Raw genomic sequence first — 18738 nt, 5'->3', positions numbered from 1 at the left:
CACACACACACACACACACACACACACACACACGTTTCTTGGAGGTTGAATGGCCCCAAATATATTCCAGGTAAACCTGACTTGGTATAGAAAATCTTCCCCATCAAAGCAAAGCAAGTTTCAATACTACACTACAAAAAAATACTTGAAAGTTGTTTTATTATGAGAAAGTCACAACCCCTGGCACGCATGTGTGCAATACACATACACACACACACACACACACACACACTTCTCAAACACTGCTTGGTCTCCAGAGTGAACTGAAGTCAGCCATGTTATGTCCTCACAGAACCATTAATTAGCAGACAGCAGAGCCAGTGAGTGCCTCAGAAGTCTTGATGGTAGGAGAGATACAGTCACAGACAACAGCAGCTGTTTTCTCTATAGACCCACTGAGGAAATATTCTGGGATTTATAGACCAAAAGGCAAAAACCAAAGAAACTATATGCATATTCACCTATGTTTTAAATCACAATCTTTATGGTTAGAATGAAACCCCTTGGAGACATACATAATTGAATCTTGTTATAGACAGATAGTATCCTTTGGATTCTTTTTCAAGCATTTAACAATGTAAAATCCATTCTGGTAATGCTAGACAGATCAGTTATGGAGGCTGGGGTAGAATTTGAGCCAGAGGCCATGCATGTCAAACCCTGCTGCAGTAGGACTGGAGTTGGTAGGTCATAAAACCAGGCATTCGTCACCCTCTAAACCCAAGGTTTTCTCCTGGCAGATTTTTTAAAAATACAATAAACATAAAGCTACTTTGAAACATTCCCACTCCTCATGGTTATAACGCAATCAGATTACACACGTCATCCGGGAGCGTATGTTCACATTCTAAATTTAATTTCAGTGACATCTTGGCTGTAGACGGGTACTGGCTGGTACTATAAAGGCAGAGACAGGAGCACAGTGGTAAACACGTAGGCGTCAGTTCCTATGATCACTAGCACCTCATGTCTGGAAGGCGTCTGAATTGAGGCTTCTGCTCTGCGAGGCCAGCAGCCGGCCCTGCACCCCCAGCCACTGATTGTAATGCTCTCCTGTTCTTATCTTGTAGGCTTTCATATCGGACGGGGCAAGACACAGCTAATTGTGACACGTGCAGGAACAGTGCATGTATTATCTATAGGTATGTTAACATTCTCTTCCCACTTTGGTATTCTGAGTGACAAATGTTTACCCACTAATGCAAGAATCATTGGGGCCATGCTGGGAAGATGCCATCAGACAAGAAGAAAAAAAAAAAGGAAAGATCCTTCCTTGACCATAATTCTAAGCTATGTCTAAACAGCTATCCCTGCACCCTACCCCGCCCCCCACCCCGCCCCCCAGGTAAACAATCCCAAGATGAAGGAGAGTGTGAACATGTTTATCTTCCAAATGCGCCTCTGTGGTCTCAGGAGCAAGTATCATTTTGATGGCTTGCTCCCTGGGAATCTATAGCCTTGAGCACAGAACTGTGCTCCAGCAAAACAGTAAAATATATGCCCGCCAGATGGTATAGATCAAAGGCCCGAATCTACACTGTATAGGATAGCACAGCATGCCAGGTCCACTCTACTCACATCACACGTATAGGTATTTTCAGGGAACTCACAAGGTCTGTGGTCCTCTCCTCCCCTATGGCACGATTCCCTTCTCAGGAAACTACAACTGTTTGTCATGTGTTTTGTTTATAATTTAAACTTTGTAATGATTGACAACCACAAGAATAGATCAGAACCTTCAGTAGGCAGATGTTGGATTTAGGTCCTTGTCAGTGATTTAAGATTTTAAGGCATGGTCAAAACTTTCAGAAATTGCTGTCATTTTTTTTTCTCGGTGGGGGTGTGTGAGATTTTTACTCACTGTGGCCACAGTGACAGGTGTTATGCTTTAGTTCATTTGTAAACATGAAGAAGGAAGTGGAGGGTTGAGAGGGATCCCATGTCTTGGCTGGTGTGAAGTGGGCTGCAGTGGCAAGTGCAGACATCTCTGAGATAACATTGACCTCATTTCTATTGGGTGTATACCCATGAGTAATGATGATATAGCCCTTATGGTGGCAGCTCTGGTTTCCTGAGGACAATTCACAGGGTTTTCCAGAGTGGTTGTGGTGGCACACATTCCCACCAACAGCATCCTCCTTTTCCCATATCCTGGTCAACATTTAACAATAGTGTTGTCTTTGTAAACTGAGGCAGTGTCTCATTGGTGGTTTTGATTTGCATTTCCTGATGGTTAGTAAGCATCTTTTCCTATACCTAATAGTTATCTGTAAAAAAGAATTATTTTAGTAAGCTGTAAAATCATCAAAAAAAAAAGTAGTAACTAAGTTGTTTTATATGTCTAAAAATACAGAGAGGATCCTCCTTGCTCCCCTATAAAATAAATAAATAAAAGTGAACAAAATGTCACTACCACTACAGGAAGAGGTCAAACCTGGACAGTGTAGGAGGGCTTCAGGCCACTTAGTCTCATGCTCACCAGCTCCTGTGCTGAGGTGCAACACAGATATGGCCATGATAACCCAAGCTGAGCATCCCAGATCAGACCTGGGTTCTTTAAAAGCAGAGCTCAGTCACATGGCAATATTGTCAGGGAGCTGGCAGAAGAAACCACTCCTAGATGTAGGCACTGAGGTTCTGACTCCCACAGGACAATGGGCAGAATCAGAAGGGATTCATTGGTCATGGGTGGGCATGTATGACTGGCATCTAGTGGGTAGGAGGAAGCCAGGGATGCTGCTGATGTCCTGTAATGCATAGGAATGCCCATGGCAATAAAGTCACTGGATCCAAAGCATGAGTAGAGTAGGGGTTGAGAAGGCCACCATATTGAACCCATCCTGCACCACGGTTTTGTAAGAGGCAGAAGTAAAAGGCCAAGGGATGGGCAACAGACAAGGAACCAGGAAGCTCCCAGCAGCCCTGCCAGAGTGTGAAGCTCTTGACTGTTCTTGGCTGTCATCAACTGTGGAGGTGAAAATGCAGCAGCGCAAAGGCTTTTCTCTCCAGAGCTCCATGTTCCAGGTCAGAGGGAGTGCCTTTCAGATGAGCATGCCCCCGATGGGAACTTTGTACCCACCTTTCAGATGAACATGCCTGGTGGGATCTGAGCACTACATCCACGCTGCAGATAAGGACTTTAAATCAACATTGAGGAGCTTTAGCCAGGACATTCCATTTTTAACTGATGACATTAATAAAAACAGGGCCTGCAAGTGTGTATCAGGCAATTCCTCCCTGGGGTTCAGCTCACTTGGAGGGCCAGAGTTCATCCAGTCTTCTAATGTGACTAGACTGAAGTAGCAAAGATTTCCAGAGAAACTTCATGGGATGCGCATGTTCAGCTTGAAACTATTTAACATTTTGTGGGTGATTGAAAAAGAGAATTTATTAGGACACTGTCCAATGTAACTGAAATAATTTAAATAAATTTAGCTCTAAATCCAGGGGTGACTTACATAAAAAGTGATATTAAAATTGATTTAATGAGTCAGAGAAGGATAAGAATTTGTCTTTCAGGTGAATTAGCTTAGAGTGGATACCATGTTGAATTGTCTTATCCAGCATGAACCCAAATACATTAGCCAAAGGTCATCCAAAAGACCAGTGAGTGTCTAGGCACCAGAAGAATGTACCAGAACCTCAAGAAGACTCATGAAGTACAAAGGCAGAGGCAAGCTGATCCCTCTGGCTCTCCTGCATAAACCAGTGGGTGTGTATCAAGATTTGGTGAGATGCATTTTCATAACCAGGGTAGAGAAGAGATTTTTCCTGCCTCGTGGAGGCTCCATCAGACCCTAAATGAATGCAGAAGCATCATCAGAGGATGGGAGGAAAGAGAAGTGCAGCTTTGTCTCTCTCTTCCAGGAAAGTGGTTTAAAATAATTCCATTCAGAGTAATAAAAACAAACAGACAAACAACAACAAAAATCCATCAACTCCAAAGATATGTTGCAAACAGAAGCTCCTTTGGCTTAGTAAGCAAGTTCTGGAACATTCTTCATATTAACAGTTCAGCTAGAGTTACCACAATTCCTTAAGTCCCTATTTCATTGAAGCTTGTTAACTAGTGTTCAGTAAGACATTACTGTTCCTATAAGTGGAACACACAAACTCATCCAACTCTCCCATCAATGTTCTATCATTCTTTGTTGAGTGTGGTTTTGAGACAAGGTGTCCTGGAACTCATAGTATAGACCAGGCTGACCTCAAACTAGCAGGATCCACTTGGCTCTGCCTCCTAAATGCTGCCATTAAAGGTGTATGCCACTACACCCAGCTCCTGTCATTCTTTACTAGACGTAAAACACAACAGTTACTCTCACGGTGGCTGAAATGGCACAAAAGTTTCTTGAGGTTCATGACAACAGATGTTAAAAGACAAGAAAAATGTAGCCTTGTCCATTAACTGAAAACCCACTGTCTTGGGGGAAACCACAGCAACTCCTATCTATCTGGCATGTCATTTCAATTGAAATTATAAACATCGAAATCTTAAACCTCTATGATTTAAGGTGTTGGCAGTCTATTGTAGTGAGGCCTGAGTATTTCCTCTAAATGCAGATATTTCCAGCAAGAGTTTCAAATTATCTTCTAGGAGTCACAGCTGCTTTCCTGTCTTGAAAATAAAGCTGTGCCATGTGACAGAACCTGACTTCAGAGCAGCCTGGGTATACCCCGGGGCTGCCCCTATTCTTTATGTGCATTTTATTTGCTATTACCCCTTCCCAAAGACAAGAATAACTCACTGGTTTATACAATATTCAAATCACATTGTTTCAATTATAAACATAAAGGGCAGAAACAAGTCCAGGAACAAATACAGCTTATTTTTTGGCAAGTGGATAGTTGCAGAATACCAAAAAGTCTGGGCCAAAAGGAAAGGAAGGAAGGAAGCCTGTGAACTCAATAGCAGTGGCCTTGGGTAGGTGTCAGCAACATCACAAAGGAAAGGCAATGATGGTCCATGAGGCACACCCATTAAGGGTCCCATCTGAATACAAAAAAAACTGGTACATCATGGGAGATAGAAACTGTCTCTATGACAACAATCTGAGCAAAAGGGGAACGTTTAGTTCAAGGTCAGAGTCCTTGTGGTTTGTTCAAAGCCTAGTTTTGGTACCAAAAAGAAGGGACCATATTCTTGAGTTGAGGACCTATGGCTCTCCATTTTAGCCTCCGACTGCTAGGAGCATGTCTGGGATTGAGGAAGGATAAAGCAGATTCCAAAGTGGGAGATTTTTAAAATGCCACATGGCCGTGGTTATCTTAGAAGCTAAAGTACACAAGGGGCCATGAAAGCTGCCAGTGTCCCCAAATTGCAATTTGTCATACCTGCTTGTTGGCAGACAGCCTTACAGGACAATGAACTTGACCCCATCTGTCTCATATTTAAACACTGGAAACCCAGCTGTCTTCTCCACAAAGCAGAAAAAATGGTGTGATCCTAGTAGAGGTCGGCTCAGGGAGGCAAGAAGGCTGTTGTATCAAGACCAGGCTGCCTCATTTGGGATGGAGATGGTCATGGTCTTGTGTGTATGCCTTTGGGATGGGTGGCAGTACTTAAAGTAGGATTCTGATGTGGAAATACACAAGACCTGGGGGGAAATACCGAAAGGACAAGAGGTTTTAAAGAATTTTCAGGAAATAAAAGCTTCAGGGGAAAGCAGCACCAGGCAAAGGTTGGAAGCATTAGCCTGTTCGAGCAGGTCTCTCAGATCTGGGAGCCCTGGGTTCAGGGCTCAGCTGTTCCCTTTCTTGTGGGCTGGTATCCATTCACCTCTAAGTCCTGCAGAATTACAAAGAATCCTTTCCAACTATGAAATCCAGGAAGCTGCCTATTTACAAATACAAAATAAAAGAAGGGCCTGGGGACTCAGACTGGTCATGTGCATGGGATGAATATGTTGACACTTATAAAGCAGCCCCCTCCCCCAATCCTATCCCTCTAATGCCAACTGGTGGTTGTGCTCACTAGCTCATTGAAATGCTAAGCACCCAGAAGGTTCTATCTCCTACAACTGGAAATTTTGAGATGGTTGACATGATCACATTTCCCCCTAAGATGACACCCCTTTGATTGTGATTTGGATCATTTGAGATATTCAGATGAAGGGGAGGTTCTGCATGAAAGAAGATTAAAAGAGATTCCAGTTGGACTTTCCTTTAAGTAAAACTTTTTTTGCCTTATCATTCCTACTTCCTGTCAAAATATGCTTTAATTAGTTTAGAAATGTTTTAAGGATAAATGGTGAAGTCTTTTGTCTCCAGCCTATCTGGGTAACTCCCTTGCCAGACTAATCTGATGTCACCAATGATTCACCTTGTGTTCAGACTTGGTTTCAAAGGGAACAAAGAAAGAGGCCATTAGCAAATCCGCCCCTTCCCTCTTTTGCTGAACTGGTTAATTCATAAAATAACAGCGCAAGGAAAGGGGGTGAATTCTAATGTGTGTGTTTTAATGAAAATAACAGTGAGCCAGACTTGATTCAAAGGCTTTGGGGGATAGTACCAAGATGTGAAAGATAATAATAATGTTGACTCAGATTAATTAAAGAGAATTGTTTCCAGAGAAGAAGTTCTTCTTAAGCAGGGTTAGAACAGACTTCAGGAAGATGCTGCCCACTCCTGTTTCCGTTTCTTTAGTATCAAGGCTACCATAAAAGTGGCCTCAGGTGACACCAGGCGTCACTACTAGGGCAGTGAGTAAGCAGAGTACCAGGAAGAAAGGGAAAGCCCTGGCCTACCCAGACCGTGTTTTAACACCAGAAGGAGACGTGAGAGCTGTCCTGTGGGGTGTCACATGTCCATCATCTGACCCACAGCAGATACGGAGGAGGAGACAGGATACCATGGAGGGATGCCCGCACTGGAGAGTGGGGGTGTAATGGTGGCTTCGATGTGTTCTCTAGAACACCCTCTGCTGGAGAGTTAGGGACTGGCAGGTCCCAGAGCATTACTAAGGTTGGCTCCATGTGAACAATTGAGGACTTTGCAGTACGTGAGTCTCAGGGAGGAAGCACCTTGAGTATAGAGTATATATGTCCTTATCCAAAATGATAGTCCGATTTTTAGGAAAGATGAGGGAGACACGCTCATCATGATTCGATATGGTAGAGAATACACAGAGATTGTGACTGCATTCTCTTACATCATCCCAACTAATTTACTGCACATTGATCACACAAAATACATGGCAGCAAAGACATCCAGATACATGTGAGAAGAGGAGTCTTCGCTGATTCCCAGTGTTGTGCAGTAGGAGCTGGTCAGGATGAGGGAGCAGGACAGCAACACAGCTAATGAAGTCTCATTGTAGAGAGAGGTAATTGCATTTGTATGCAGAGCCAGTGCCAATCGGAGGCTGTCCAGAACCACTTGGAGCAGCAGCTCTCTGCAGCCTGTGTCATCCAGCGATTATCTCCTCGTGGAAATACCCTGTCCAGTGTCCCTTCAGTTACTCCACTTGTGCATATTGAGTTCTCTAGCAGTATGAGCCGAGGCGAGGGGAAAAATGCACCTTCCATCTAACATACATCGCCGTGTTCTTATTCACACGCTTTTAAGTGGGGATGGGGGACAAGGACAGAATGGAATCCTTGAACAATACCTTACACAATGTTATTCTGGTATAATAGAAATATTTTTTAATAAAATAAGTTAAGTCAGGGGGAAAAGAATAGCTTTGACAGGCCTCAAAATTCTCCTTGAAAATTCCCAAAGCTAATAATCCAATGTCTTTCAGTATTCTTTTAGAATCTAAAAATATGCTTACCCCCCCCCCACCCCCCCCAGTATGTAAGGATTTTCAAAGCCTGCAGCAACACCTTGCTTCCCTTCTGCAGACACTGTGGACCTAACAATGGCACTCAGAATGAAAACCGCTCCTAGCCCCACATCTCCATTGCAAAGCAAAGAGATTTTACTCAGGACAGGAGAGCCCACAGCAGCCACAGCCCTCACCGTTGGTTAAACCGAAAGGTTTAAGTTAGGGAACCTTGTGCTGACGCCCAAATTAGCACCAAGGAAGGAGGGAATTTGTCGATTTCAGAAAGGAAATAAATGCCCTACAGTTTTTTTAGGTGAATATGGGGATTTTCTAGGGCCCAAATACAGATTAAGACTTGCCCCTAATTCCTGAGTTGGGTTGCAAAAAATTCTGAGTCGATTTCAGTGATTTTTAGAGTGCAGTGGTTCTCAGGCCTACTCGGCAGCCTCTTTGACCAACCATCTGAAAACAGCATCCTGGAGACACACGGGGCCATCCCCAAGACTCCAGAGACCATGAACAGCCTAACACTGCTAACACCATTCTGTGTAAGAACCAAGATTGCTGGGGCTCTTGTGGCTGACGCTGGGCTGCAGCCATTGTTCTAGAGGAGCAGCGTTCTGGCCAGGGACTCAGTTGCAGGCTGCTTTACCAACTCCCAGCAGTGTGTCCAGGAAGCAGTCTATGTGTCTGAACAGAGGCGTGTCCATCTTCAAAATGATAAGAGCAAGTGAGGCATGGACTATGATTATAACCAAATCCTGGTACTTGGGTGCACACTGGAGTGGATTTTAGGAAGGATGAAAGTCCTGCATTCTCAGAATTTCTCGGCAGTTACAACCCAAAGATAGAAAACTGTGTGCTCGTCACTGAGGCTAGAATGACAGTGGCTAGACACTGAGGCTAGAATGACTGGCTACCTTTGGGGTCTGTGGCCTGGCCATCTACAGGGATGCTGGTCACCAGTCATGTGAAGGAAGATAGATGAGTGGACTTTAGAAAGATGGAGAGTGCCCCTTAGATGTTCTATGGGGAAATGTTCACATGAGAACAATGGTTACTTTGGGTTCTGGTTTTTCTATGGCCTAGAGAGGTGGTTGAGGATGCAGATAAACAGGACCAGAAAGGACTGGCCTAGATTCCTTTAGCACACAAGGAGTGTGACCTGGGAAGGTCCCTAACTGTCAGTTCTTCTGGACAATGCTGGTGTTTTCCCATGGGGCTGATGTCTAGATGTCCATACAGCAGACACCTTCGCTGTCACTTGGTAGTGTACTCAGAAACATTACTTAAGCTATCCGAAGCCACAGGATAAGAGCTCCCTCAGGCCCCCTGTGCATTGGATCCTGGGGCTGCCTCTCAGTGGAAGACTCTTCATCACCACTTCACAGCCAAGGGAGTTCAGGTCCCCAAGGTGAGATGATTTATCCGCAGTGGCAGAGCAAGACCTGAAGAGTCACCGTTAGCACCAGGGACTCTGTGATCTTACTCAAAGAGAATTAAAAACAGAGGCTAGGGATCTGAAGCTCACTGAGCCACAGGGCATTGGCAGGCAGGAGAAATGAAAAAGGTGGGCATTTCTACTTCAGAAAACAAGCAGGTGCTTGGGGGACCACACTCACCTGCCTTTAACCCTGGCCTGCCAGAGTGAGAAGCTCAGAAAGATTTCACCTGGTGCATTCATTTAAGCTGAGGAGTAGACATCAGTTGACAGAGCCTATGTTCTGCAGGAGCTTCAAATGGGGAGAAGGGTACAGAAGCACCAGGACCCTGGACTGCAACATCCCATGAAATGCTAGGAGAAGCATTAGAAAGAAAGTTAGTATCGTACTCAGGAAGAAAACAGAGCTTGGTAGGGGCTGAGAGAGCAGCCTGAGACTTAGGGTAGGGCCAACTTTTACTCCTTTAGAAATATACAGACTATGCAGGAGAGATAGATCAGCTGATAAAGTCCTTACCTTGCAAGCATGGGGACCCAAGCCCAGCCTCAGAGCACACAAAAAAACCACAGGCATCCTGCAAATACTTAAAATCCCAGCAATGGGGAGGTGGAGACTGGCAGATTCTTGGAGCTCACTAGCAACAAGCCTAGCCTTAGTTGGCAAGTTCAAGGCCAGTGAGATGATAGACAGACAGACAGACAGTAAAACAAGGCAGATGGCACATAAGAAATAGTAGATTGATCTCAGGCCTGTTATGTATCTGCGCATGTATATGTGTGTACATATACATACACGCATGTACAGGAGCATGTGTACATACATTAATACTTACACACATACATGAGAAATATATAGAAAAATGATTTTATAAACTCATAATTAAGATTAATATTTAAGAGAAAAGAATTAACCAAAGAAATGAAATGTTTTTGCATCCTTTATTCATGAGCCACCAGGAGCTACAGAAGAATGTGGCCAAGGCATTACAACGTTTACACAGACACAGGACTTCTGCCCACTGAGAATTCCTAATGGGAGGCATTGTTTTGGATGTCTGGAAAGAGAATAGAGGTGAAGACATGAAAAGGAAAGGTTCAGAGGGGTTCAATAACATGCTCTGGGCAATAGCTGTAAACATGGGACCCAGGGATCTTTCTCTTCCATTCAGTACAAGGTGTAGCCTGTTATCTAATGCCAAAGCCCACTTACCCAGAAAACCCTGGTCAGGTCCCAAGACCTAAGCAAACACAGAATTCTCCACACTTAATGCCATGCGAAGAAAGAACTCAAAGGCGGAAGATGAAGATTTGTGGTCAGGTTACAGAAATTGTGTGTAGCTGGGGTGGGGGTGGGGTGAGGACCTGGAGTGTGGCATCCCATGCCATGAGCCAGAGAAAGCACCAGAGCTGGGTATAGGAATGGCCACAAGAAGCAGGCAAGGAGAAGTAGATGACACCACCACCAGCCTAGACGCAGGCCTCTCGACACTCTATGTGGCCCACTGGCCATCCTCGGAGAGGGAGGACTGGAGACAGAGCAGCGGTACAGCTCTGCAGTATCCAGACCCTCTGCTCCTAGCAGACACCAGTGGTCATTAAGATCAAAGAAACCTTTGCTCTAAGCCAGCCAGAGATAACCAGACTCTTGACCTTGCAATACTACCCTGTGCAGGCAGCCCTCTACGGCAGACCCCAAGTAACCCAGTGTGCACTTTAACAACAAGAAACTGCTAGCAGCCAGCAGTGGGCAAAAATACACATTTTTGTTACTTAACAGCCAGGGTTTACCTATCCGGAGTGTGGGTGGCTGAGGCACACATGTCACCCCCAGGCAGGTACACAGCAACCTGGACAATACAGAGCAAGCGGTAAGGAGAGGCAGGGATCATGGTCACTGTGTCATTGAATCCCACTGCCAGGCTTGGTGGCCCTCTCCTATCAAGGCTGCTCCGGGCTGTAGCATATTGGATGAACACAAACAGGAGTCTGCTCAACAGATAAAGTCGAGTCATTTCGTTAACAAGAACTCAGATTAGATTACTCTGTGATTACATGGTTCCGCGGTGTGATAAATTGGTTAATGACAGGATTCCCAGTGTAGTTGCTTAATGGGAATTCAATAATTACAGGTGCCCAGGATTGTATGGTAGCCTAGGAGATGTTAGCTACATGCTCTGTTCTAATAACTCAAAAGCTACCTGGGACAGTTGCAATGGTCTTGATGTGGAAGATGTGTTACGGCATTAGCTTAGCTAAATGTCACATCTCACAGACCCCTGAAAGGCTCTTGTTGCCTGAATGTCCAGACTGAGAATTCTTTAATCCTCGCTTTATCAGCACCAGGCCTGATTGTAAAATCTGCAGTCAATACATAATAGTAAGAACAAAGTAATATTTGAACTATTCACTAATAGTTAAGGGACCTTTCATAGACCTGTATGTTTGAGAATGTGTTCTTCCTAGAATTTGGTAAGACAGCAATTATCTCTTATTGAACTGAAGTAAATGGAAGCTCACTGAAGATGAGAGAATTAACTCACCCCTGCTCTCCAGGCTCCTGCAACGAGACAGGATCTCTTACTTTCTTGGGTACCGCAGCCCAGACAAGCTGGAATGTCACAGGTTCAGAACACTCTAAGATTTGCACTTTGCAGAGCTGTCCCTAGAAGGGGTCTTTTCTCCACTGCCACACATTCTGGACAAGCAACACGTGACCTCACGGGCTTCACTTCTACTTCCTGGAACTGGGAGGATTTGAACAGACTCCTGACAGTTGTCCTCTGACTTCCACACATGTCATGTGTATACAGACGGACGGACACACACACACACACACACACACACACACACACACACACACACATATGTTCTTAAAAATGAATGGAGAAGAGAATAAGGCTTCTTGTGGAAGAAAGAGAAAATAGCCATAAACTTGTCTTGACATTAAAAAAGAAAAAACCCTCAGTGATATTACTGTCTCTGACAATAAGAAAAATGGTGTATGGGAATTAAAAATCATAAACTGGTACATTCAATAGGTCTTGAACTTATTTTTAAAACTCCAGATAATATGGCTTTGCTGGTTTGTGTTCCTGAAATGTCAGAATTTGGCTGGGATTAATGGTTCTCTAAATGGATAGGATCCCGTGTTTATAGATGGTTCTTAGGACCCCTGGCTAGAGAAAGAATGGTATAAACATTCACTGAACTCTACTGACATTTAGTCTGGCATCTGGACATGAGGACAGGGTAGAAGACTCCATAGCCCTAGTCCAAACCATATGATCCAAAAAGCAGGGGGTGAGAAGAAAAGATCCGCCACGCCACATCACCACAGAAAGCCACATGGCCCGGGAGATCCATTAGGAGTGGGTTCCAGTGGCCCATGACTGCTTACCAAAGACGTCAGTAACAACTCTAGTACACTGACAGCATCCCTCACAGAACCGTCCTAAGGAGCAGTGTATATTCTGAAACACATCTCCAACCCTAGCTTTCTAAAACAAACATCCTTGCACACCCCTGCTCCCCCAGTGTGATTATAATCTTGTATCCTTTTGACCAAACATGCTGTGTGCTGCTTCCTGGAAAGCTGTCCTTGATAGCAAGGAGAACCTTTCAGTAGAGCTAAAGTGATAAACACAAGAGTCCTCCCCAGGGTCTCCTCCTAGCTATGGTCCTTAAGAATGTTGGAGACTAGTACGATTGTGCAAGACCAAAGTCATTTGATTCATGGTGCTTTCAGTCCATAGGCTTCTCTGAGAGTGGTGGCTGCATCGGAAGAGACAGATGGATGCACTATGTGTCATGACTTCTGATAAACTTTGACTTTTAACTTCTTTGTGTAAGGTGTATGGATATTATTCTTGTGACTAGGTGCGCATGTGCAGGTGTGCACGCATGGGGAAGCCAGAAGTGAAGTCACACATCTTCCTCTACTGCCCTCCATTCTACTTAAATTTCATTTTTATTCGTAACTTGAGAATTCTGAATAATGTATTTTTATCATACACACCCCCTACCCCCTACTTCCTCCCAGGTCTACTTCCCCAACACAACTTTGTGTCCTTTTTTCTCCCTACTCATCAAGACCAATTTGTGCTACCCATTGACTCTTGGATGTTTGGCCTTCCTCCCGAGGCTCAGGGGTCACTGAAGAGGGCACGGAAAGAGTCTAAGAGCCAGAGGCAGTAGATGATTACAAGGAAACAGTGTCCTCGGTGCACAACAGGGCAGCTCCACATGTGAACTCACAGCCACTGAGACAACAGACACAAGCCCTGTGTAAACAAACTTAAGCCACACAAAGTCCCAGCATGGACAGGAGAGAGGGGTACGAAGTCTTTCCCCCAGCTGAGGCGCTCTAGGCACATGATAGCTGCTGGGAAAGGGAGAATCAGCTGTCTTCAAGGGTAGCCTCTGGTGAGTCGCCATCTTACTTTTGGAGGCAGGGTTTCTCTCCAAACCTGGAGCTCATTGATGGCTAGGCTGGCTGGTCAATGAGCTCAAGGATCTGCCTGAACTCCGCCCCCAGGGTTGAACTCATATCGTCATGCTGGCACGGCAAGCCCTTTATTCATGAGCCATCTCCCTAGCCCCATGCTATACCGTGAAACAACTGTGTACTTTGGAACTTTAAAGACCGGCCTGTGAACGGAAGTTCCTTTCCAAAGAAAACGAGTGAATTTGGACTAGATCACAGTGCTCAATAGTTTAAAAAAAAAAATACATGATATAGTCAACAGTTTATTATTAAACAGTGCAGTTATATTATAAATAGACTCTGAATGAACATAACCCTGATTGGGGGGGGGGGTCGGTCACCAGATCTCTAGGGTCACACACTAACCCCTGCGTTCTGTCTTTCTAGTGTGGAGCTGGATTTTAAGCAACAGGAGGATAAACTCCAGCCTGTGCTGAGAAAACTGCACCCTGTCGAGGAAACTCAGGTCATCCCTTCGCCTTACACTCAGGAGACTTACTCCTCCACGCCCAAGCAAAAATCCAAAACTGAGTCCAAAAAGCACGGAAGGTGGAAACTCTGGTTCCTCTAAGACTCGTGGGCTTGGGAATCCCCAGGCCGTCTTTCCAACCCACTGCGATTTAAGTCAGTCCTTTTCCAAATCGGATAGGATCAAGGGAACAGCGGTGCCGGCGCGTGCTCCCTGCTTCTCGCCCTGCGTACCAAAAAGGCCTTCGCACCAACACATAATTAGCCGCAGGGGAGTGACGGTCGCCCCTTGCCAGCTGTCCTTTGCAGTTCACTGGTGTGGGGTGCAAAGTCTGAAATAAAACTTACGCAATCAAAGATAAGGAAAAACTCTAACCCCTGGCAACCCCCCGCCCTCATCTATGAACAAGTATTGAGTTCTCAGCGTTCCATGCGCCAGGCTGCCCCTCTGCAGACAGTGGAACTTTCCATTATTTTTGGCCTTTTATTATTATTACTTTTTTTTTTTTTTTTTAAATGAAAAGAGATAGCAAGCCTCCTATCGGCAAAGGACTTCATTTTTACCTTTCGTTTTGCAAATAAGCAGGGGGCGAGTGCAGTTTTCAGCACATTTAATTCCGGAGAAAGCACAATTTTTTTCAAGTGGTCGGAGACCATGAATAATCTCGAAAATGTGACTCTATGTATATCTGCCTTCGTGTGCTGTAGCGCTAAGCCAAGTGACCACATCTCAGTGTCACATTGACACCACAGATTTAGCACCCTCTTCATCTCCAGATGGACGACATGTTTACTGCTCATTTTCCAAACGGCCAGCAGCCAGGAACCACCCCTCCCCCCCAGCCCCGAGTCAGGATATGCCTTCAATCACTGCAAGCTGACAGGGTCAGAGCTAATGGACACTAAGCTTTCTTAGGTCTTGTTTTCTAATCTTTGGGTACCCAAAGGCCAAATGATGAATCTGGCAAGAATTTGAAAAGAGACAAAGATACACACGGGTAATAGAGTTACCTATAAATCACCGGTGCCTGGGCTGCGGCAGAAAGTGTCTTTGCGGCTCCGTCCCCAGAGACGCTCTTCGTCCCCGACCGCAGCCAGGTGTTTGATACAGTTCTTTCTGCTTTGTCACTACTGTGCAAGATCTGACCATCTCAGAGAGACACAGCGTGTTTTCCTTAGCTGCTACCAACGGCCAAACTTACCATCGCCTACATTTAACCTATCAGTAAATTGTATTAAATGGCATACTTAGGGGAAAGCTGTGAATCAAATGTTTTTAGGTATTTTTTAAAATCCGCCGTCACACACAAGAGTTCTCTCTTGATTACATATGACAACGTAAACCTCCACTCCTTTATTTTTCACTCATTTCTCTGCACCTTTACAAGTATCTTTTTTATAGAAAACAAAATCCTCCTGTGAGTTAACGACGTCTCTCAGTGTTCTGCTTCTCATATAGGAAGTGGGGGGTGGGTTGTTCTTTTGCCTTTTGTTTATCTTTCCTTTTTGTATAACTTAAGATTTGAATAGTTGTGAGCATACCAGAAAAACCTAGTCTTCAGTGTCTGTCCAGCACTCTCAGCTGGAACCCCAGGCTGACGGCAGCCTCCTAGACCTGATGGCAAACCCAGAGCGGCTCCATTTGGGGAGAGGGTCATGGCCTGCTTTTAATGGCTAGGGGCTAAGGCTCACCATGCTTTTCCTCTGGACTCAACAGTTACATTAAGTTCTAAACATTTGAGTTATACAAGGATCTAGAGATCGGCAATCAGATCTGGTCTTTAAAAGAAAAAAAAAAAGCTAAAAGAATATTTTGTGTGAATACTCTTTGGGGGTTACTCAAACCATACTACAGAGGTATGCTTAATTCGAAATGCACGCACACACACACACACACACACACACACACACACACACACCACATGCAGGCACACGTGCACACATAGGCACGCACACGAACACATGCCTTTTAGGAAGTATGCTGTAAGAATTCACATCCATAGAAGAGCAGTAAACAGACATGTTGGAGGAGAACCCTGACCAAGCTGATCCTGTACCTTGAAGGAAGTGCAATTGTTTTTTGCATATTTAACCTTTAAACATGTCTTTCACGTTTTTTATACTGTTTTTAACTGATGTTATAAAAATGTTGGCAACCAGTTTCCTCCTCATATGTTTGAAGAATTCCATGTTCTCAGCAAATGGAAGGAAGGGTTCAGCAGCTTTCTGTCCAGTGCTGCACATCTGTCTAAATGCAAATATACGTGATGTCACTGGTTTGAGTCTAGATCCCCAAATAAAAAAAAATTAAACATTTTAGAGTCAGAAATGAAACTCTGAAGATAAACTAATTCCCCTTCAAAAGAAAAAGCATCTCCCCAAACAGGAAACAAAATGTATTTTCAAGCTCATTTCATAGCCAGTCACAATTTGCCAATGACAGAGGATGACCCTTCTCCTAGAAAGATTGAAGTCAAAACTTTCATTAAAAAAAAGTAAAAAGTTCAGTGTCCCCGCCTATGTAGATGTACACATGGCATTACGTATAGAGAGTAAATTATTATACTTGTCATTAAATATTTATTAATTTTTAAATAAAAAAATCAAAGTTAATGTTTTGTGTTGCTAGCAAACTTATTTCACAGCCTCTATACTTTGGGAATATTCAAGAAAATATTAATGGGCAGATATTTGGCCTAGAAGGCATTCTGATGGGGTTTGGAAAGATGAGACTGTCATGTGCTCTGGGTACTCCCTATATCTCCAAACCCTGACCCAGAGAGGCCACTCTGAAATATTTACCCAGCACCCTGGCATGGGTTTAGCTACCAGGAACACAAGGTAACATTTTAAGGTATGCAGGGTACATGCTTACAGTAATATGTGCCTAACCTGGGTCTACTTTTTAAAGAGCATCCAAGACTACTAAACTCACACAGTGCTGCTGCCTTCCATGGCCTAGAGTGGGTGGCTTCTCTCTAGAGTAGCAGTTCTCAACCTGTCAGTTGAGGCCCCTTTGGCAAATGTCTGTCTCCAAAAATATTTATATTATGATTCATAACAGTAGCAAAATTACAGTTATGAAGTAGCAACACAATGATTTTATGGTTGGGGGTCACCACAGCATGAGGAACTGTATTAAAGGGTCACAGCAGTAGGAACATTGAGAGCCATTGCTCTAGGGTATCCATCAAGTAGGTCCCTGGCCCAAGGGGAGTGACTAGCTCTTTTTCCTCTTTCCTCTGTGTGGGAAACAATCACTCCAGCCTGGATGTACAGCCTTACCAGCTAAGTCCATCCCAATGTCAACCAGGAATCTAGAGGTGGCCTGCATCCCCTGTAGGACAAGATGGCCTATCTACAAACACAGGTCACTATGGATGTGGATATGAGACCTCACTGTCCTCACATTTGCCTTGGAATGCCTGGAAATGAAGGAGATGAAGGCAAGTGCTTTGGGCAGAAGGAAGAGAGAGGCCCAATGCATCAGCTCAGACAGATGAGAAGAATATTCAGGCAAATTCTAGAATCAGTTCTTAGCCACCTGCTAGGGTCACCTCAGAGTACCTCTCATATAAACACCCAAGTACCCATTCTAGAAGACCGTCAGAGTTTGAATGGGAGGGATCCAATGTCCAGAAAATCTGTGCCATCTGCATTCCTGTGTGTCCCACAAGGTTGTAGTCTCTGCTGCATAACTGAGTGTGACCGACAAGGTGCATGGGTTTCTTAGCAGCTGTCCCAGATCAGCTGAAAGAAGTCCCAACCACAGGCAGACAGAGTGAGGCAGGTGCCTGACAACATCAATTTCCTTGTGGACCATGACAGGCATGTCACATCCCACACAGACCACCATTCCCTGGAAGAGAAGAGATGCCATCAGATAAAAGAGTTTGGCGTGGTGCCTTTCATAGAAGTGGGCAAGAATTGGGATCAGCCAAGGGCCATGAACTTCAATCACATCATCTGATAGCAGCAGGCCAGTATATAACTGGCCCACACACTGGCAGGCTGATCTTATAGGACTGTTTTTATCTGGCTCAGTTACCACCAGTGGAGGCAGTTTCATGGGTGTGATCTTAGCTCAAGACCTCAACAACAGCTTCCCTCATCCACATCTTTCATCTCTTAAAAATGACCTTTCACACCTTTGGCCTCAGATAAGTGTGGAGCCATTTCATTTACTGGGAGAAAACACCTATACAACACAACGATCAGAAATATCACCGAGTCTTGTGAACTAACAAACTAATCAAGCCATAATGGGTGGCATGCATTATGGCAGATCACAGGTCATATGAAAGGTACTCGTTAGCTTTAAACACCTTATAATTAATATAAGGTACCTCTAGAATCTGGTATGACCATGCAACAGTTTTACCTAGGCAATGACATGATTTTTATTTCCTCTGCTATTAAGCCTACTGTTAGTGAGCAACCTTGGTGGGAAAAACAAGAAACCCTAGGACACATCAATATTAAAAAAGCAAGAAAGATCACCCTGCCAACACCAAATATAAGTGAACTTACAAAGTCATTGCTCACACATATACATACACTAGTATAGTTGGACAGCTG

The 18738-nt window shown here is 44.3% G+C and overlaps 2 protein-coding genes across 4 annotated transcripts in view; one reads left to right on the top strand and one right to left on the bottom strand.

Annotated features, from left to right (window-relative positions):
• Insyn2a (inhibitory synaptic factor 2A) overlaps positions 1-16752 on the top strand; it is a 57175-nt gene extending 40423 nt beyond the window's left edge. The window contains exons 3-4 of one of the 2 annotated variants that reach the window (XM_006976932.4): positions 1071-1142; positions 14080-16752. In XM_006976932.4, the coding sequence (XP_006976994.1) occupies positions 1071-1142; positions 14080-14263 (256 nt within the window). In that variant the 3' untranslated portion in view covers positions 14264-16752. The remainder of the gene's footprint in view (positions 1-1070; positions 1143-14079) is intronic. The other variant, XM_015995838.3, reaches the window with a different exon arrangement.
• Dock1 (dedicator of cytokinesis 1) overlaps positions 1-18738 on the bottom strand; it is a 516862-nt gene that overhangs the window by 282354 nt on the left and 215770 nt on the right. The window lies entirely within an intron of this gene.

The sequence above is a fragment of the Peromyscus maniculatus genome, chromosome 1 (genome assembly GCF_049852395.1).
Source record: "Peromyscus maniculatus bairdii isolate BWxNUB_F1_BW_parent chromosome 1, HU_Pman_BW_mat_3.1, whole genome shotgun sequence".
Taxonomy (NCBI): domain Eukaryota; kingdom Metazoa; phylum Chordata; class Mammalia; order Rodentia; family Cricetidae; genus Peromyscus; species Peromyscus maniculatus.
This window is presented reverse-complemented; position numbering and strand designations above follow the sequence as displayed.